This window comes from Hirundo rustica, chromosome 12, assembly GCF_015227805.2.
Source record: "Hirundo rustica isolate bHirRus1 chromosome 12, bHirRus1.pri.v3, whole genome shotgun sequence".
Taxonomy (NCBI): domain Eukaryota; kingdom Metazoa; phylum Chordata; class Aves; order Passeriformes; family Hirundinidae; genus Hirundo; species Hirundo rustica.
The window spans coordinates 18,630,894-18,648,338 of NC_053461.1; the positions used below are offsets into that span (position 1 = coordinate 18,630,894).

The following is a 17,445-nucleotide window of genomic DNA, read 5'->3' on the forward strand; positions in this document are numbered from 1 at the left end:
TGTAGATTTCTCTCAAAATAACTTTATTTTTTTTTCCTGTTGCACAAATGAGAATAGTCCCTGGAATGAAAATAAGCAAAGTAGTTTCCATGTCTGGTGCACGTATTTATTAAACTCCGTCTGTGGTTTATATTTTTCTTCATTCCCTTCTCAAAGAAAAGGAAATAATCAGTTCACAATCCCTGCAGATGGGCTGTTGCCAGCTCAGGTTGTAAAAAGCATATGTGAATAATATAAAACAAAATTCCTTTAGCCCTAGAATATTCACTTTTCAAAGATCCCACCTATTCTCCTAAGTGTATTCATGGAAGCAGTTTTTTTATAGCAGCTCTTGGAATAAGTAGATAATCACACAGCTCCAAGGGGGTTCCAAATAACCATTTTTACTAAATTTACATAAAAAAATCCCAGGCTTCACCTCTGGTACATTCTCAAGCTGTTTATGTAGGAGGCTTTAAAAGGGTCAGTTACGGGATTCTGAAATCCCAGATATGGGGATGATATTTTGGCACCACAAGTGACGTTTCCAGCCCCATCCCTGATCAAAGCAAGGCCTGAGGATTTGTCCCTTTGGGGATGAGCAGATCCCCTCTCACACAGTTCAGGTTGGGCCTCCAGGAGAGTGGCGCTCAACACCTTGCAGAAAGCTGCTGTTTTCAGGTAATCCATCAGGAGGGTCCAAAATTAAACGCTTTAATTATGGTGCTCCTCGCATCCTAATTCTTCCTGGTGTCAGCAGCGATGCGGCTTTCAGAGCTCAGCTCGGGCTCATTTGTCTAACGAACCACAGGCTTCATTATCCCAAATGCAGATTGAATTTCCCTCTGAAGAGCCCCCAGATGCACAGGACAAAAGATGAGGCACGGTCCCAATGCATCATCTTTACTGAAAAGGGTGAAACCTCCCTCACGGTGTGGGTTCTAATTCTGCAGACAAATTAATTTCGCGTTCGCTGTGACAAGAGCTTGTCACCAACCACAAAATATTTTCCATCTCCTTTTCTTTCCCAGTTAGTAACTTATGGTTTTGTGATTCTGCTGCCTGTATGGTGGAATATAAATTAAATTAGTGCTCCTGGATGCTCTGAAGGTTTCAAATAAACTGCAGATTTATGTACTAAGACACTCTCATATTTATGCACTGTTTTCTTATTTACTCGGGAGAAAGCCAGACTTTGTCCATGAAGTGTAATAAATTTGGGAAGTGCACTCATTGTTTTTTTATGTATTCCAAAACTTTTTAGACCCGAGCAGTCATTGTTTTTAATCTGGTTTTTGGAAGGGAATGGATGACAGAAAGTCCCATGAGGGGCAGGGCCACCCCTAACCTGCATGGGCAGGCACTGCTCTGTGCAGTAAAGTCAGCTCCTGACCACTCAAGGAACATGAGCATGCAAAATAATCCCACAAAAATTCAAAAATTCACAAGGCTGCATTTATTGGACTAGGTTTTATACACAATTACCTACATCTAAAGGAAAGTTTCACTCCTTAAAGCATCAATTTCTAAATAAATTATTTGTTCCAAAACCCAATTTAATTGAACTGGTTTTATTTATTCCTTTTTTTTAACCTTGAAACGTTTCACATGGCCTGAGCAAGAGTTGCAACTAAGAGATTTGGTTATAAAGATGAAAACTAGCAGCAGAAAAAAGTGAAACCAGCCAAAAAAACCTTTTCTCCAAAATACAGTGACTGAAATGCTGGGAATTCTGTGGCCATGTGGTGTCAATGAAGAAATGCAGATATTCTCTAGAAATGTCCATCCCATGGAACTGGCTGAGTTATGGATCCTCCCGGATTCTGCTCCTTTATCTGTAGCTCAGGTGGAGCTGCTGTCCTGACACAGGAATTCCTTCTCCATATAAAATCCAGGCTCCCTGGTGGGACAACAAACCGTTTTTAACTATTTATTGTCTTTAAACACAGCAGAGCTGATGAACTCTGAGCTTGCTCTGCCCTTCTACTCCGCTGACCTCAGGAGTGAGTTTCAAACGCCTCCATGTTTGGCCAAAAGTGAGCTGAGCTTGCCTGGGAACATCCTCAAGGATGTGGATAGAAGCCTGTGGTGTGGAGGAGAACAGGGCAGTGCCTTCTGCTCAAACCTGGGCCAAGCTGACGGAAGGGGCCTTTTCCCACCCAGCGCTGCCTCTGGCCTCAGTGTCAGCACAGAATTCCCTTGTTCATGAACAGCCAGTGCTGAGAGAAAACAAATGGCTGAGAGAACAGGAAACATGGAGATGAAGCTCTTTCAGGTGGCAGAATGCATCTAATTATTGTTACCTTCTCCCATATGCCTGTTGGTTCCCTTTGTTACATTAAAAATAAAATAAAATTAAATCCAGGAGAGACTCCTTTAAAGAAAATAGTTAATCACTCCTGGCATTCTGCAGGCTGCTGTAGAGTTGCTGCTCACCCAGTGTGGAATATGCCGGAGGATTTGAAGAGCCAGCCGTGCTCTGCTTGCTGTGGATCGCTCTCCTTGCTGTGGATCAGGATGGGAAGCTCCCCTGGCCATTTTCCTGCCTGAAGCATGGCAATCGTGAGCCAGACTCAGTCTGCACTGGAGCTGTGCTCCTTTTAAACAGCTGAAAGCAGCTTACTTTGTAATAACTGAATAAATACCTGAGTAAATACCTGAATAAATAGCTGAAACTGACTGGCTGTGGAGAAATCCCATGGGAATGCTGGCATGCAGGATTAGTCTGGAGGAAAGAAGGCTCGACGGGAGCCTTGCCCTCTCCAAACGCTTGAAGGGAACTTGAGCCACATGAGGATGAGTTTTTCTGACATGACAACAGCCTCTACCTGCACCAGGAGTGGCTTGGATTGGATTTTAAGGAAAATTGGTTCATTGAAAAAGCAGAGGAACATTGGGAAGGGCTGCCCAGGGAAGCAATGGAGTTACCTGCTGGTTTCACATCTTCTTTTCTTCGTGTTAGAACCAGGATTAATACACTGGAGTCACAGTTTCATGTTTGGACTCGATGTCTATTAATTCTTATCTGTATTACGGCCTCACGAGTTGTGAGCTCTAACTAGCAGATTAGAAAACTGAGGTAAAATGGAACATTTCTCTGTCTCTACAAGGTCTTTTCAAGGACAATCCACCCAATTATGGAATGTCATCTAAATTATTTTTACTTTAAACCCAATATCTAACTACTTGAAGTCCGCAATGAGAACTTTACTAACCAATTACAAAAAACCACCCAAAACCATGAAGAAGAGGGAAAAAGAAGGTGAAGAAGAGGGAAAAAGAAGGTGAAGAAGAAGGAGACAGACAACGCCTTAAGTCCTCCACATTGCCTCGCACACACCACAATATACCAAACCTCAAAACTCTAATTTCCCAGAATTCCGACAACCACCAGCCCTGGGAAGCTTCAAACCACGAGCAGATGTGGCACCTCCTGGCATGGCTTAGTGAGCAGGTGGGAGGTTGGACTTGATGATCTTGGAGGTCTTCTCCAGCCTGAGTGATCCTGTGATTCTGTGCCAAGGTTTCTGGAGGAGACAGCGCCTTTTAACCGTTCACTCAGGAAAAACAAACCCTTATAAATCCCCTAGGAAGGAATGGTGTTAAACAACATCTGGAATAACTTTTGGTCTTGTTGGAAAGGACACTGGTGACAGTGGATGTTGTCCGGAAAGATCTGGAATTTTTTACAACTTGAACCAAAGTGGGGAAAAGTAGAATAAAATCTCAGTTTTGCTTTGCAGTCCTTTCACTAGTTAACAATATCTGACATGTCCCAGTCACTCCTGCTTGTAGGAAATTGTTCAGAGAACTCACATTTCTCCCAAATCCTGGCTCTTCTCGATTAGAGGGAAGTTGTGAACATCACAGACACACAGACTCAAAATGCAGAAATCTGGCCCAGACTTCCTGAATTATTAAGAAATTAATCCATTCTGTATTTGTGACTTGATTTCTTTGTTCATTAAACAAGGACTTGAACTTAAATAATTTAAGGTGTGAGCAGTTCCAGTCTCTGCTAAAAAGGAATAAATCCTTTGTAAGTCAGCACTGCAGGCAGAGACCTTGGAGACTGGAAACAAGGACTTTTGTAATTTCCATGAAAGTTGCATTTTCAGCTGCTGTGGATGTTACCTCCAGCGGAAAAAAAATTCAGCATTTAGCAAAAGCTTCTGTAAAAAGCTCAAATTTTGAATTTGTTAGAAAAAGCTAGTTACTTTTATTTGCAGAAACAGCAAACAACTGTGAAACCCATGACTATTAATATTTCAAAATGTCTTGGTGACATAATAGATCACAAAAGTGAGGCTCCTATGGTTTGTGATATTACCAGAAATCCAAGATGTATTTATAGCTGCCTTCACACTTCACTGCTTTGTGTTGTATGGGATACATTGATCCAAATATATATGAAAATGATAGGAAGCTTCAAAAACATGAAAAAAGGAATATTCTTTTTCTTTGTATCTATCTCCTTCCAGCCTCAATGTTTTGTTCTTTCCTCTCCTCACACAAATCTCTGTCTGCTCTCTTCTACTTTGGCTCCCATTATTTATATTTAGATTTACTGGTATTTTTAGATCTTTTGAAATCTTGCCCAATATTTCCTATTTTGGGGTATGAAAATACCTTTACTGCCACAGGGAATTTGTGCGCTGGGAGAAGCAGTCAATAATTCAGTACTTCTGTGGTGTTTATTTGGACTTGCAAAGTCATTGCTTCAGTGTCACAGGCTTTAAAAACAGGTTAGAGCCCCGAGTAAGAGGTGCTAAGGGAAAATACAAATTGGCCCAAGGAGAAATGATAGAATTGACTGAGGATTTCATCCCACTTTGAACCTGTGCCCTTAAATAAATTTGACATGCTATAAAATCTCAGTCTTATATGAACCTCTGTATGTCATGCTTAGAAATCTTTCCTTTTTTAAAAAAATATTACTACTCTCAAGAAAGGATTTTACATTCTTTTTTCCCCTGCTGTAACCAATGCCGTCTCTTTTTTCTCCAATAAATGCAATTCCTTAGTCCTGTCCCGAGTATTAGCTGGAAGAGGTCTGATGGAAACTCCTTGGCAAAGAAAATCCAACACAACAGGAGCAGAGGAGTTCTTGAAATCCCCAACGTTGAGCAGGAAGATGAAGGTTCCTACGAGTGCATCGCAGGAAACACTCGAGGAATAAATGTGGCAAGAGGTCAATTATTTGTCTATGGTAAGCAGATTTATTGAATTTTGAATTTTATTGGAGAGCAGGTTGGTGTTCAGCTGTATGGGGCAGATGAAGTCTCTCAGCCCCTTCCTGGAGGTAGAAGGTGCAGGTCAGGTTAAACTGATAAAAAACTGATAAAAAACTGATAAAAAACTGATTAAAGCTGATTTAAAAATGATAAAAAAACTGATAAGGGGCTCTCGGTGACCTTCCCTGATTTACAGCCTCAGCAAATAAAGATATTTCACATCAAAGCTCAGATTGGAAATGTGAGAAGTGGGAAAAGTTAATGAAGGGAAGAAAGGAATCCCTGTACATCTGTGTGAAATGAGGGGAGGATCAGCATTCAGCAGCAGATGCGGAGCAGGGGAGGATTCAGGAACCTTTTGTCTGTTTTGGATTTCACCTCCTCTGTTGACATTAAAAAAAAAAAAAATTGCTGAAATTCCTGTTGAATAGAGCTGTCTGCAGGTGCAGGCACGAGCTCAGTGACAGCTTTTCCAGTCGGGATAGCACTCTGGAAAAGTATGAGAGGTGACCAGAAATAAACAATCCAGCTTCCAATAGTATAGGGCAACAGAAAGTACAAAACAGGGGGAACTCCTTCCATTCCTCCCTGTCCTTCCAGCTTGGCTAAGAGTGGAGAATAATCCGGGAATCTTCTCCCTGTCCTTGTCCCTCCCAGTGTGCATCGATTCCCTGCAGTCCCAGTCACACGGGATGGTCCCTCATAGCCGGGGTGAATTATGCCTCTTTAGTGGAATTGTGAACATACTTTGACAGGAATAAGAGGAGAGATCTTTTCTTTACTTCATAAATCTTTCAAAGGAGAAAGGAAAAAAAAAAAATAAAATAAATAAACATAACAGAGAGGAGGAAAAAAAAAAAAAAAACAAAAACCACAGCAAGTGAGACTGAGCCTCCAGTTAACATCTGTTGAGAAGACTCTGGCAATTATTTTCCTTTTTTCTTTTTTTTAACTAAGTCTCTTCTAATGAAGAGATGCAGGGTTTGCTGATAAGCTACCAGGCTCCTGCAGCCATGGCTAATATCAAGATGTATGCCAGGAATAGAACAGTCTGCTGCTGGTTTAAATATTTGATTATTTCCTTGCTTTCAGGGGGTAGATTTTGCTCTCGTGGCTCACTAATTTTTTCACCAAGTCAATCAGGCAGTTCCATTAAAATTAAGTTCAGTAGATTACCTGGCCGTGATTGATAACAGCACAGGCAATTATAAAATTACGATCAGTTAATTCAATCTAAAACAATGTGCTTATTAGCTGTGCTTTGTACATTAATTAATAGCCGTTGATAGTGCAATGTATAAACAGCACTCATGAAGCCTTGGCATGAGGTTTTTTTGTCATATTAGGAGTGTGCTGGTGAATTATCTCTGTAATTGATTTCCTCTTGCTCCTTTTCTGCTCTCTGGGGGTTTTCCTCTGGAGGAAAGTTGTCTCCACAAAAAATAGGGATTCTTTCCTGGACACTGCTTTGTGTGTCATGCCTCCAGAGCAGCAAAAATTAGATGTAATTAGAAGTGCTTTTAAGCAGGGTGAACCTCATCCTCACAGGAACTCAGAGCCCCTGAAGGGGCTCCAGGAGAGCTGGAGAGGGACTGGGGACAAGGGATGGAGGGACAGGACACAGGGAATGGCTTCCACTGCCAGAGGGCAGGGATGGATGGGACTTTGGGGGAAATCATTCCCTATGAGGGTGATGAGGCCCTGGGATGGAATTCCCAGAGGAGCTGTGGCTGCCCCTGGATCCCCGGCAGTGCCCAAGGCCAGGTTGGGACTGGGGAGGTGTCCCTGCCCATGGAATGAGGTGTTATTTATTCTCTCCATCTCCATCTCTCCATCTCTATCCTCTATGTAAATGTCAGCCTTCCCCAGGGGAATTCCTGCTCAGCTCGGCACTTGGGGCTCGGTTGTTTACAGAGCTCTTGGGTGATTCCTGCAAATTCTGCTTTTTACACCTCAGCAAGTTTCTTCAGAGGAAGATTTTGCAGAAATTGCGTGTCTTGGTGCTTTCAACACAGATATCCTGGATTCCAGGCATCTAAAATCACCATTTCTTCACATTTTTGCTCCAAAAATGGATAAAATCCCAACCAAACTCCCTACCCGTGAACCACTTCTAACTTTTTCCCAAGCTTGCCCCAAAGTTTCATGCCAGGGAATTGTTGTTCAGAACTCACTTGCCGCATAATAAAAATGTGTTGAACAGATATTAATTAGCCCTGCTCAGTTCATTTATTAATGTCAGCATACCTCAAGAAAAATCACTTTTCTCCTGCTTAAAATGCTCTGCATATTTTTTTCAGCACCCCCCGAATGGGATAAAAGAATCCAAAATGCCTTTCTGTCCCTCTATGACAGTTTATTTTGGGAATGTAAGGCAAGAGGAAAACCAAGCCCTTCCTACAGCTGGTTAAAAAATGGCCAACCCCTCCTGTCAGAGGTAAGATTCCCATCTCCTTTGATTTCTTCCCCATCTTTTTGTTGCATTTTTTAAAAAAATATTTAGTCATTATATTAATTTCACAATAAGCTTTAAAAATAGCTGAAGATTAATATATAAAAATAAATATAATAGCACGAACTCTTTGCAACACTCAGTTCTTGGGCTTCATCTTTATTGGGAATGTTGGGGTTTAGGGAGAGAGAAAAACACCAATTTCTCCACGTGAATTATCTAATTGCCACTAGATATGGCTGTAGGTGTAGAAGGGCTTAAGAATATGAATTATGATTGGTGAAAGAAACACTAAATACATTTGTAGACCTAATCTGCAGTTTGGGGAGCTGGTAGGATGCCAAAGGACTGGAAGAGGATTCCGGAGCTGGAATTGCAAAATGCTCAGCGTTGAAGTGCACTTTTCTTCTGTTTCTGTTCCAAATCAGTAGCAGGGTGGACCTTTGGTCACATGCAGTGTGGCTGCTCTCCTGCTGAGTTAATCCTTTACCTTAATTAATCAACCAACTCTGAACATCAGCTAATTTTGAAGGCAATGTTTTCTGTGCTCTGTAGAAGGATAATCCAAATAAAGCCGTGTAAAGGTAAAAGGAAGAGCTGGATAAGTGTAAAATGTCACTGAAAAGGACCAGGTGGAAAGGGAAGTAGGAGAGCAGGAAGAGGGGGGAAGTTCGGAGCTCAAACACTTGAGAACCACCATCATATCCTTCATCAGGCAGGTCTTTGAGAGCGAAGCCTCCAGGCACAGCCTCTGCATTCCTGTGGTGGCCAAGCTCTGGCACATCCATCCTCCAGCCTTCAGCCTCAGGGAGAAGGATTTCTGTGATAAGAAACCCTTTGCATTCTTCTCAGGCCATGTTATTCTTTGTTTGTTTGTTTTTCGGGTTTGTTTGGGTTTGTGGGGTTTTTTTGTTTGTTTGTTTGTTTGTTTGTTTGTTTGTTTGTTTTTTGTTTTTTTTAATGGCGCTGATCCAGCCTCTCTGGGGCACACGGTGGCTCATCTGCGAGGCATTTTCACTTGGATGGAAAAAAATAATACCGTGATTAATTCCTGCCTAGCAAGAACACGTACAGGAGAATTTCCAAAACATATGGGCTAAATTAGCACCTGCTGGGCTGCAGAGCCAGCATTTATTTGATTTAGTTGTACTTATTTAAAGTAGTTGGAATGGGGTCCAGTCTTCCATATAATTTTCTGCTGGATCAGTCCTAAACAGACCCAACCTGCATCTGGGGAAAATAGCCAGAATTTACCCGGACTGCAATTTTTCTGAACCTGCTCATTGTAGTCATTGTCACCTTCTTCTGAGCGAGATTATCTTGTTTCTCTCTCTTTGAAGGCAGCAATATTTAGAGTCTGTCACCCTTCAATTGTGCAGTTTCAATAAAGAGGAATGAAGCGCTCGGCAGACACATTTTCAACCAGCATTTTCTCAGTACTTACGGCGTGCTGTAAATGCAATTCTTCAGGCAACAAAGTGCTGGATGTTATTGCTCCATGGACAGGATGGACACGTTGGAGGGGAAAGTACAAGGGAGATGTAATAAAATATTCAGTTTGTCCCAGCACCCTGTGTGTCGGAATTCTCCCAGGAAGAATAACATCCAGATGCTTTTCACCCTGGGGCTGATCCTGATTGTCTCCTCTTTGTCAAACCTCTCTGCCTGACCACCTGGCTGGTCATGCCAGCATTCTCCCTGCTTGTGTACACCGTGTGCTTTATTCTTCCCTTTGTCTGCACGGCTCAAAAGGGCCGGCAGAGAACGGTGGGGAATTTGGGATAAGGATGGAACACGAGCCTTGCTTCGGAGAGGGGTTTTGTATTCAAAGGATGTTTGTAAAAATAGAATGCATTGAGAGGACGGCAAACAGCCTGGAGGCAGAACTAAGTATGCAAAAGATATCTGTAGTGAGAGCCTTGAAAAAAATTATCAGTGGCTGAGTGATGTAATGCTGTTAATTAGTTTGCCACACACCAGCCTCGCAGCCCCAGGCTGTGCTCTCATCACATTTCCAAGCTAAACAAGCTTGGCCTGGGTCAGCTCGTGTTGGGGACCTCCAAGGAAAAGCTGGGCTGGTGGAAAACATGCCCTGGAAATGTGTGCTGACCCCAGAACCGCCCGAGCCCTGGGCTGATCCCGGCAGGAAAGGGGGGATTCTGCCCCTCTCAGGTGGGACCCCAGCTGCAGAGCTGCCCCAGGGAGGAGCTGGAGCTGCTGGAGAGAGCCCAGAGGAGGCTCCAGGATGAGCAGAGGGATGGAGCAGCTCTGCTGGGAGGAAAGGCTGGCAGAGCTGGGATTGTTCACCTGCACAGGAGGAGCTTTGGGGTCACCTCACTGTGGCCTTGCAGAGCCTGAAGGGGATACAGGAAACGTGGAGAGAGACAGCTGGCAAGGGATGGAGGGACAGGACACAGGGAATGGCTTCACACTGACACAGGGCAGGGTTAGGTGGGATATAAAGAAGGAATTCCTCCCTGTGAGTGTGGGCAGCCCTGGCACAGGGTGCCCAGAGCAGCTGTGGCTGCCCCTGGATCCCTGGCAGTGCCCAAGGCCAGGTTGGACATTGAGGACAGCCTGGGACAGTGGGAGGTGTCCCTGCCATGGCAGGGGGTGGAAGGGGATGAACTTTAGAATTTCTCCAACCCAACCCAATCTAGGATTCAATGACAGATACTTAGCACTTCCCAAATACATCAAACACTGGATTGCATCCCCTAACACTGTACTCCAAACTCTTCCATTCCTGCTCCAGCGGCAGGAGAGCCAGGCTAAATGAGTAGCAGCATTCTCCCAGTGATATCTTTTGTTCAAGCTTGCACTTGGTGATGGGATTTATATCCCCCGTGGGTATCTTCCAAACTCATCTGTTTGGGGGAATGTTGTTTTTTTTTCTCCTCCTGAGTGCTCCACTTTGCAGTGCAGCTATCATTGTCTCCAGAGGGTAGCAATTGTAAAATCACAAGATATTTAGCTTTAAGTTATGATTGCAGCATGAAACAGGCTTTTTTCTGTTTTCCAAAGCAGAGCAAGTAAAACTTCTTTTAACACACCAAATTCCAAGCTCTGCTCCAAATTTACCCGCTGTGCAGCTTCCTCTATTTCAGCAGAATTGCTGAAGAAAGTTGAGTGTGTAGAAATCCAGGCCTGGAGTAGAATGCTCTCCCTGTGCTCTGAGCAGCTGCCTGGGGCTTCTCCAAGTAGAATTGAAGTGTTGGCTTTCAGTGGAGCTTTTCCTGTGGCTCCTTTTTGATGGGACTCGGGGTGGGGTGATGTTCGAAATGTTCCTGTTATTGGAGCACCTCTGTCTCCTGTGGAGCTTTTCTGATCACCTAGGATTATCACCATCAGATTTATCTGATGGGATGATGGAATAGATGTTCCACCAGCCAGGGATGAGGTGCTGCTTCCCAGGATCCAGGTGGAAATGCTCCAGGCTCCCAGTGGAGCATCCCTACCTGCCCTGAGATAGCTTCTTCTGTGCCACCTTCATGGAGGATAACCTCAGATTCCCGGCTCAGCAGTGCATGGAAACACATGGAAACACATGGAAACACATGGAAGTCACATGGAAAACCCGGACAAACCTGCTCAAAGCCACTACTGCAACGTGTGCTTGGATTTCCTGAAATGCTGGAAGAGCTCAGAGGGCTGGAAATACAACCACCAGCACACAGCCAGGCTCACATCCCATTTCTGATGTATCCATCCTCATTGCTGCCAAGAAAACAACATTTCTGCTTCTGAATCCTGATCAGGTGCATCAGTGTGATACTAAAAAAACCTTTTATTTGTTCACTCATCGGCTCTGTCGATGTTTTGCCTTGTTTTTCTCTTATCAGGAAAGAATTCAAATAGAAAATGGGACTCTCCTCATCCCCATGCTGAATCTGTCAGACTCGGGCCTCTATCAGTGCGTGGCAGAAAATAAATATGACACCATTTATGCCAATGCTGAGCTGAGGGTGATTGGTGAGTAAATGTCACTAAAATGCAACGTACAAGAAAAAAGGACACTCATTGAAAAAAAAAAAAATTGAATTTAATGAAATCTGGCAGTTCAAACCTGGCATTTCTTTGCTTTTCATCTACATGGAAATGTGGGGTTTTTTTAGTTTAATTTCATGGCTTGTTTTGGGGAAGAATCTAATCCACACGTGGTCTTTTTTTTATTATCACATATACACCGGTTTAATGAATGTTCTTTCTCACTTAGTTTGAGTTATTAATAGTTATTCTGCAGGTTTTTTAAGTTATTTCAGAAAGCAGGGGAAGGAGTTTGAGCTATAAACAAAGAGCATATGGCAAACGTGGACATAAACAAATAACATGGGAAAAGGAATCTCATTAATGATAACCACAGATGAACATGAATGGAATTTGCTCATATATTGTAGAAGCATTCTGTTCTAGACTTCAAAATGTAAAGAGTTTTCTCAACAGCCAAATATCAGCGAAACCAGTAAAACACAGACTTCAGGAGCGCCCAGTGTCCTGTGTTTTCTCCTTCTCCAAGAGTGAATTTTCACATAAACTGCTGGAAAAATAAACATATTTTCAGAAAACAAAGTAGGTCTGTGAAAAGAAAGCCAGAGTAGCACTGTGCTTGTGACAGAATACTCCCTACAGATGAGTGTGGCTGGATCAGGAGTGTGAAGTTTATCTTGCTCAGGAATCCTGTCTTCCATCATGGATAGACAAGTTCTCCCAGTCTCCAGATTTCCTCAGGGAAATTTGTCAGAGCACACCGTTCAGGTAGACAGCTTTAGAAACAGAATTAGAATTCTTTGGTACTTAGATACATTTTTAACGTTAGATTTATTTACTTTTGCAGAAATCTAAAAACTAAAACAATTCTTGAATTCTCTGGCTGAACTCCAAGAGAAGGATTTGGCAAGTTCATTTCGTGAAGTTTCTTCTTTCCTTCTCTCTTTTTAGTTGCAGCCCCTGATTTTTCCAGAAATCCTGTGAAGAAGCTGTCTGTTATTCAAGTTGGAGGGGAAGTTACAATCAGTTGTAAGCCCAGTGCTTCTCCCAGAGCTGTTGTTTCCTGGAGAAAGGGCTCGGACGTTCTGCGCCAGAACAAAAGGTACGGGCAGCAACCAGCAACTGGTCTGCTGAGTTTTTTCTGTTTTAACATCATTTAAAGCCCATTGAGGCACAGCTGGCTCAGGATTGCTTTTGGCAGCTCCTTGATGGAAACGCCAGAGGCCTCTTTGCCTTTAGGGTGGCCGTGGAGTTCCGTGGGTACAAAGCGCGGCGAGCACAGAGCTGGAGCGAATCCACGCGGGCGATCGTGTGATCCATACGTTTGTGCTCATCATCACTTACTCCATGGCCAGCCACGGAGCTGGAGGGAATCAGCTTCACGAGGAGACAGCACTGGAGGCCCAGGATGTGCCCCCAGCTGAGGGATAATTGCTGTACTGGCTGTACAATCACCCCCGGCACTATCAGCCTGTCGCTCGCGTTTAGGCAGGATTGCGCCTTCACCAACTGGTTTGGGTCCGGAGGGGTTTGCTGAGGACCAATTCCTTACTTCTGAGCTGCCAGGAAGCACCTCCATTATTATATTTCAGTGTCCTCAGGCACAGGGTGGGATGGTTGGGGTGGACGATTGTGAGGGTTCTGGCTTCTTTTTCTCCGCCAAGGTCAGGATTAGTGCATTGGAGTCGCAGTTCGTGTTCGGACTTGGATGTTTATGAATTCTCATCTATTTACAGACTCATAAGCCTTGAGCTCTAACTAGCAAGTTAGAGGAGCGAGGTAGAATGGAGTGCTTCTAACTTTTTCCGAGATTATTTAAGTGCTAATTACCAATAACGAGATGACACCTATATTATTTATACTTCTGACCCAACAATGACCACCCAAGGTCTGAAATGTGGGCTTTTTTCACCCAATTATAGAAAACCACCCAAACCCATGGAGAAGAAGGAGGAAGAAGGTGGAAAACAAGGACTTAGACAATGCAGAATCCTCCATCTTACCCCATACATTACTATGTACTAAAATCCCAAATCTAAGTTTTTCACTCTGTGCGATCACACAATTCTATTCAAACTACACCACCCACAACCCCAGTGACATCACTCAATTTTGGAAGCTTGTTCCGTGGCCTCAAGTCAAATGCAGTGCCTACTTGACGGTCAGAGCCCTTTAGAACAGACAGCCTGAAATTTTCATCCTCCAGGTTCCAACAGACAGCCCCATGGAGTTGGACTCCATGATCCCTATGGGTCCCTTCCAGCTCAGGCTTTTCCATAATTCTGTAATTCCACACTAATGGCAATTAAATAGTGTAATATTAAAATCAAAGGGTCTTACTGACAGAAATGAGGGATGATGTATGCAACATACAGCCCTGAGGATATTTCCATACACAAACGGAGACAGATGGATGAAATGGCCAGCAGTGCCTTCAGAAGTGCTGAGAATGTCTGAGAGTCCTTCTCAGCATTTCTTTGAGGTCACAAATGTAACAGCAACCCTCTTTTGTCACATTCTGTTGTCAGCCTTCAAAATCTACAATCAGTAATTCATAAAGCTCTGGCGACTGAACACCAGATTTTCACACAGGACAACTTGCTCGAGGAGGTTACTTTGGGTCACATCAGACTTAAAATGATGATAATTCTCTAGGACATCATCCCAAACTGCGACACAAGGAGCTGTTTCCCTATGCCTCACTGCAGGGATGCACAGTAGAGATAAATCACAGGAGTATTTATGAAAGAAGGCGCAAACCTGAGAATTTTACATAGGTGCTGGCAATGGAACAGGGAAATTTAGGTGAGCAATCCATTCCACGGCCATAGAGAACTTTACAATGGCTTTTCCCCACTTTAGCTGTGGCAATTTTATTTTCATTTAAACCGCTCACGATAGAAAACGCTTTTCTACACAGTGTTTAATCAAATCTTTGTTTGTCTTCTGACTGCATTTTGATTGTATTGCCTATTCCAGAGGCTGAACTAAGCCTGGATCTTGAGGTTCCACTACTCTGACATCCCCCACCTGACTTCGTGATAAAAGAAATATATACACACTCCGTGCAGTGTTTACTTGTGCTCCTGTATTAATTTACTAACAATCATTCCGAGCACACTGTAATTTCTGAGTATCCCAGAAGGCTCCTGCTGCTGGGCAGGAGCAAATAACAGGAGCAGGATTTACAAAAGAGACAGAGTTTCAACTCTCTGCATGCACATTATTGCCAGTGTGGCCACTGGTGCAAAGTGGAATTTATGAGGCTGTTTGATTATTAAATGACAAACTGGCTAATGCCGTGGTTTAAAAGGATGGGGGATAAATCATCAGCACAGTGTTAGTCCAGAGATCTCCCTGACAGAAAACAAAATGAGAAAAGGGTTTGCGTGGCTGTAAAGTACACGGCTAATTAAAGTGCTGGAATTACACATAAAAAGAGAGGGAACATGGTCTGCCTTTCTCCACAGATATGATTAAACCCTGACAAAGCCTTATTTCTGCTCCCGTTTTATCGTGCTGCAATTATAACCTTTATGGGCTCTTTTATTGGCCTTTTTTTAGAAATATTTGGTAGGGTTATAGTTTCTAAAAAAAGGAAATACCGATCCCATCCAGTTCTGGCAGCTGAACTGTGATGGGCTCACTCCTAAATAAGTCAGATCACACAGCTTCTTTTCAATTATTTAGATAAATTTAATCCTTTGTTAATGAAGTAGTGAACCCAGACCTATTCCTCCCAAAGGGGGAAGAATATTCCTTCTTTTTCACCTTTTTCCTTTCATTCCTGATAATAGTTTATTCTTGATAATCCTGAATATGTGGTAACCACTCTCCCTGAGCAGCTGAACTCTTGATACAACAAGAGAACTTTATTTTAAATTCAGTTTGTAAACGTGTGAAGAGCAGCATGCTAAATAGGAACACTAATTAATAGATTTTCCATATTAATAGATGCACCATTAAATATTTTAATTAGATTTCCTCTGAGTTCTTGAGGTCATTTTAAAGTTTACAAAGCTGGAGTATTTGGGCCCCTGCTATCTGAAAGATATCTTACAAGTTTTTGAAGGGTAATTTTCTGCGTCTCTTGCCAGGGTTCAGCAGTGAAGGTTCTCAGCCCTCAGTCCCCTTTTCAGGGCAGAGTTTTCTCCAGCCCCACTTGTCTTTCCCATCCTTTCTGTGGCTCAAACCCACCATCACTCAGCTTCCTCAGCAGCTTGTCTGCTCTCATTTCTGTAAAATACTTTATTGCACTTGAAGCACACATGTAAATCCTGCAGAAAATGCCGATTTTTTTTTTTTTTTTTAACATTAAATGGTGAAATAAAGCCTCAACCTTACCAGATCTGTTTATTGTTCCATCTCTCTCCACTGAGAGATTTCAAATTTTCAGAGATATCTCCATTCCACCCTCAGGCCCTGAGGAATGGGATTTATCCATGGCCCATGGTGCTGGCACCTGAGGGAGGGAATTTGATGTTATCAGCTGCAGGAATCCAAAAGAAATCCCACAGCTGGCTCATCCTGGCTGGTTTTCCCCACTCTTGGGCAATAATCCTTCTCCTTTGGGTCAAAATCTGGAGAAATGGTGTTTGGGGAGCAATGCCTCTTCTCCAAGGGACAGCAGTTTGACCTTTGTGGAATAAAGAACTTTTCCTGGCGTGTGCTGGGGGTTTTAGCTCAGCGCAGCAAGGAACACAACAAAACCCAAGCTTTATGCTCCAAACTCCCTCCCCGTGGAGCCTGACACAGATTTCAGCTATTTTCATGTGTGTCACATCCTCAGTGCATGCAACAGGAGTTTTCTTCATCTCACTTCTTGCTTCTATCCTCTCGTATCCAACTGAGGAAATGAAAGAGAAGAAAGGAACAATTCATACATTAAATAAAACAAATTTTCAAGTCTAGACACCGATCTCATCACAAAAGTCTGTCTTCGTGCCTTCAGCGAATTCAGACTCGGGCCCCTCGTGGAAATCTTATTTAACAACAAAATTCCTTTTGATGAAAGCATTTTAATGAAAGGGAATTGGGGCTGGTTTTGCTTTGCCAGAGAGAGGTGCTGTTCCCCCAGCCTGGGCTGAGGATCCCCGAGCGCTGCAGTGAATGCATAGAAACATATGGGATTCACTTCACTTGGAATTTCAATGAGGAGAGCTGAGGGAAAACTGAGAAATGAGGTAGGCTGCGAGAACGCATTAGTCACATACAGCACTTTCCATGCATTAATAATCAGTAATAAGCAAATATTCATAATTTAAATTGTTTTTGGGGGCCCGGGCAAGAAGTACATTTAGAGATCATAAAATGTGCTCAATACTTGTTGGCTCCAAGTCTTGCTTGTAGGAAACAGTTCAGTCCCGGCTCTGTGAAGGGTGGGAATGGATCCTCTGCCATAAATAAAGCTGGTGAATTCTGTGCCCTGTGGCACACTTGGTTTCGGGGCTTTACACTCAGGTTATTGCCATTACTCAGAGGAAACATGGGAAAACAGTGATGTGGGAAGCTGTATTTCATCAACACTGTGGAAGGAGAACGGAGCAGATGTTGTGGCTGGGAGGGGGAATTATCTGGGAATTGCCGAGTCCTTGGAGCTGTCAGTCTCGAGGGGTTCTCCTGCTCCCAGGGGAACAGCCAGGACCCAGCAGGTTTCCTTGGGATCTGCTCTCCCACCACCCTCTGAGCACTCTGGGCCACCTCCTGCTTGTGCTTTCCATCTGCTCCTCCACCGTTCACAGCCAGATCCCCAAACCGTGAGCACTTTAACACATTTAAACCATTTTGTTATTT

The 17,445-nt window shown here is 43.3% G+C and overlaps 1 protein-coding gene across 2 annotated transcripts in view; it reads left to right on the top strand.

The window, feature by feature from the left end:
• CNTN6 (contactin 6) overlaps positions 1-17,445 on the top strand; it is a 123,385-nt gene that overhangs the window by 77,263 nt on the left and 28,677 nt on the right. For both annotated transcript variants that reach the window (XM_040076140.2, XM_040076139.2), the window contains exons 8-11: positions 5,004-5,188; positions 7,514-7,650; positions 11,508-11,637; positions 12,604-12,754. In XM_040076140.2, the coding sequence (XP_039932074.1) occupies positions 5,004-5,188; positions 7,514-7,650; positions 11,508-11,637; positions 12,604-12,754 (603 nt within the window). The remainder of the gene's footprint in view (positions 1-5,003; positions 5,189-7,513; positions 7,651-11,507; positions 11,638-12,603; positions 12,755-17,445) is intronic.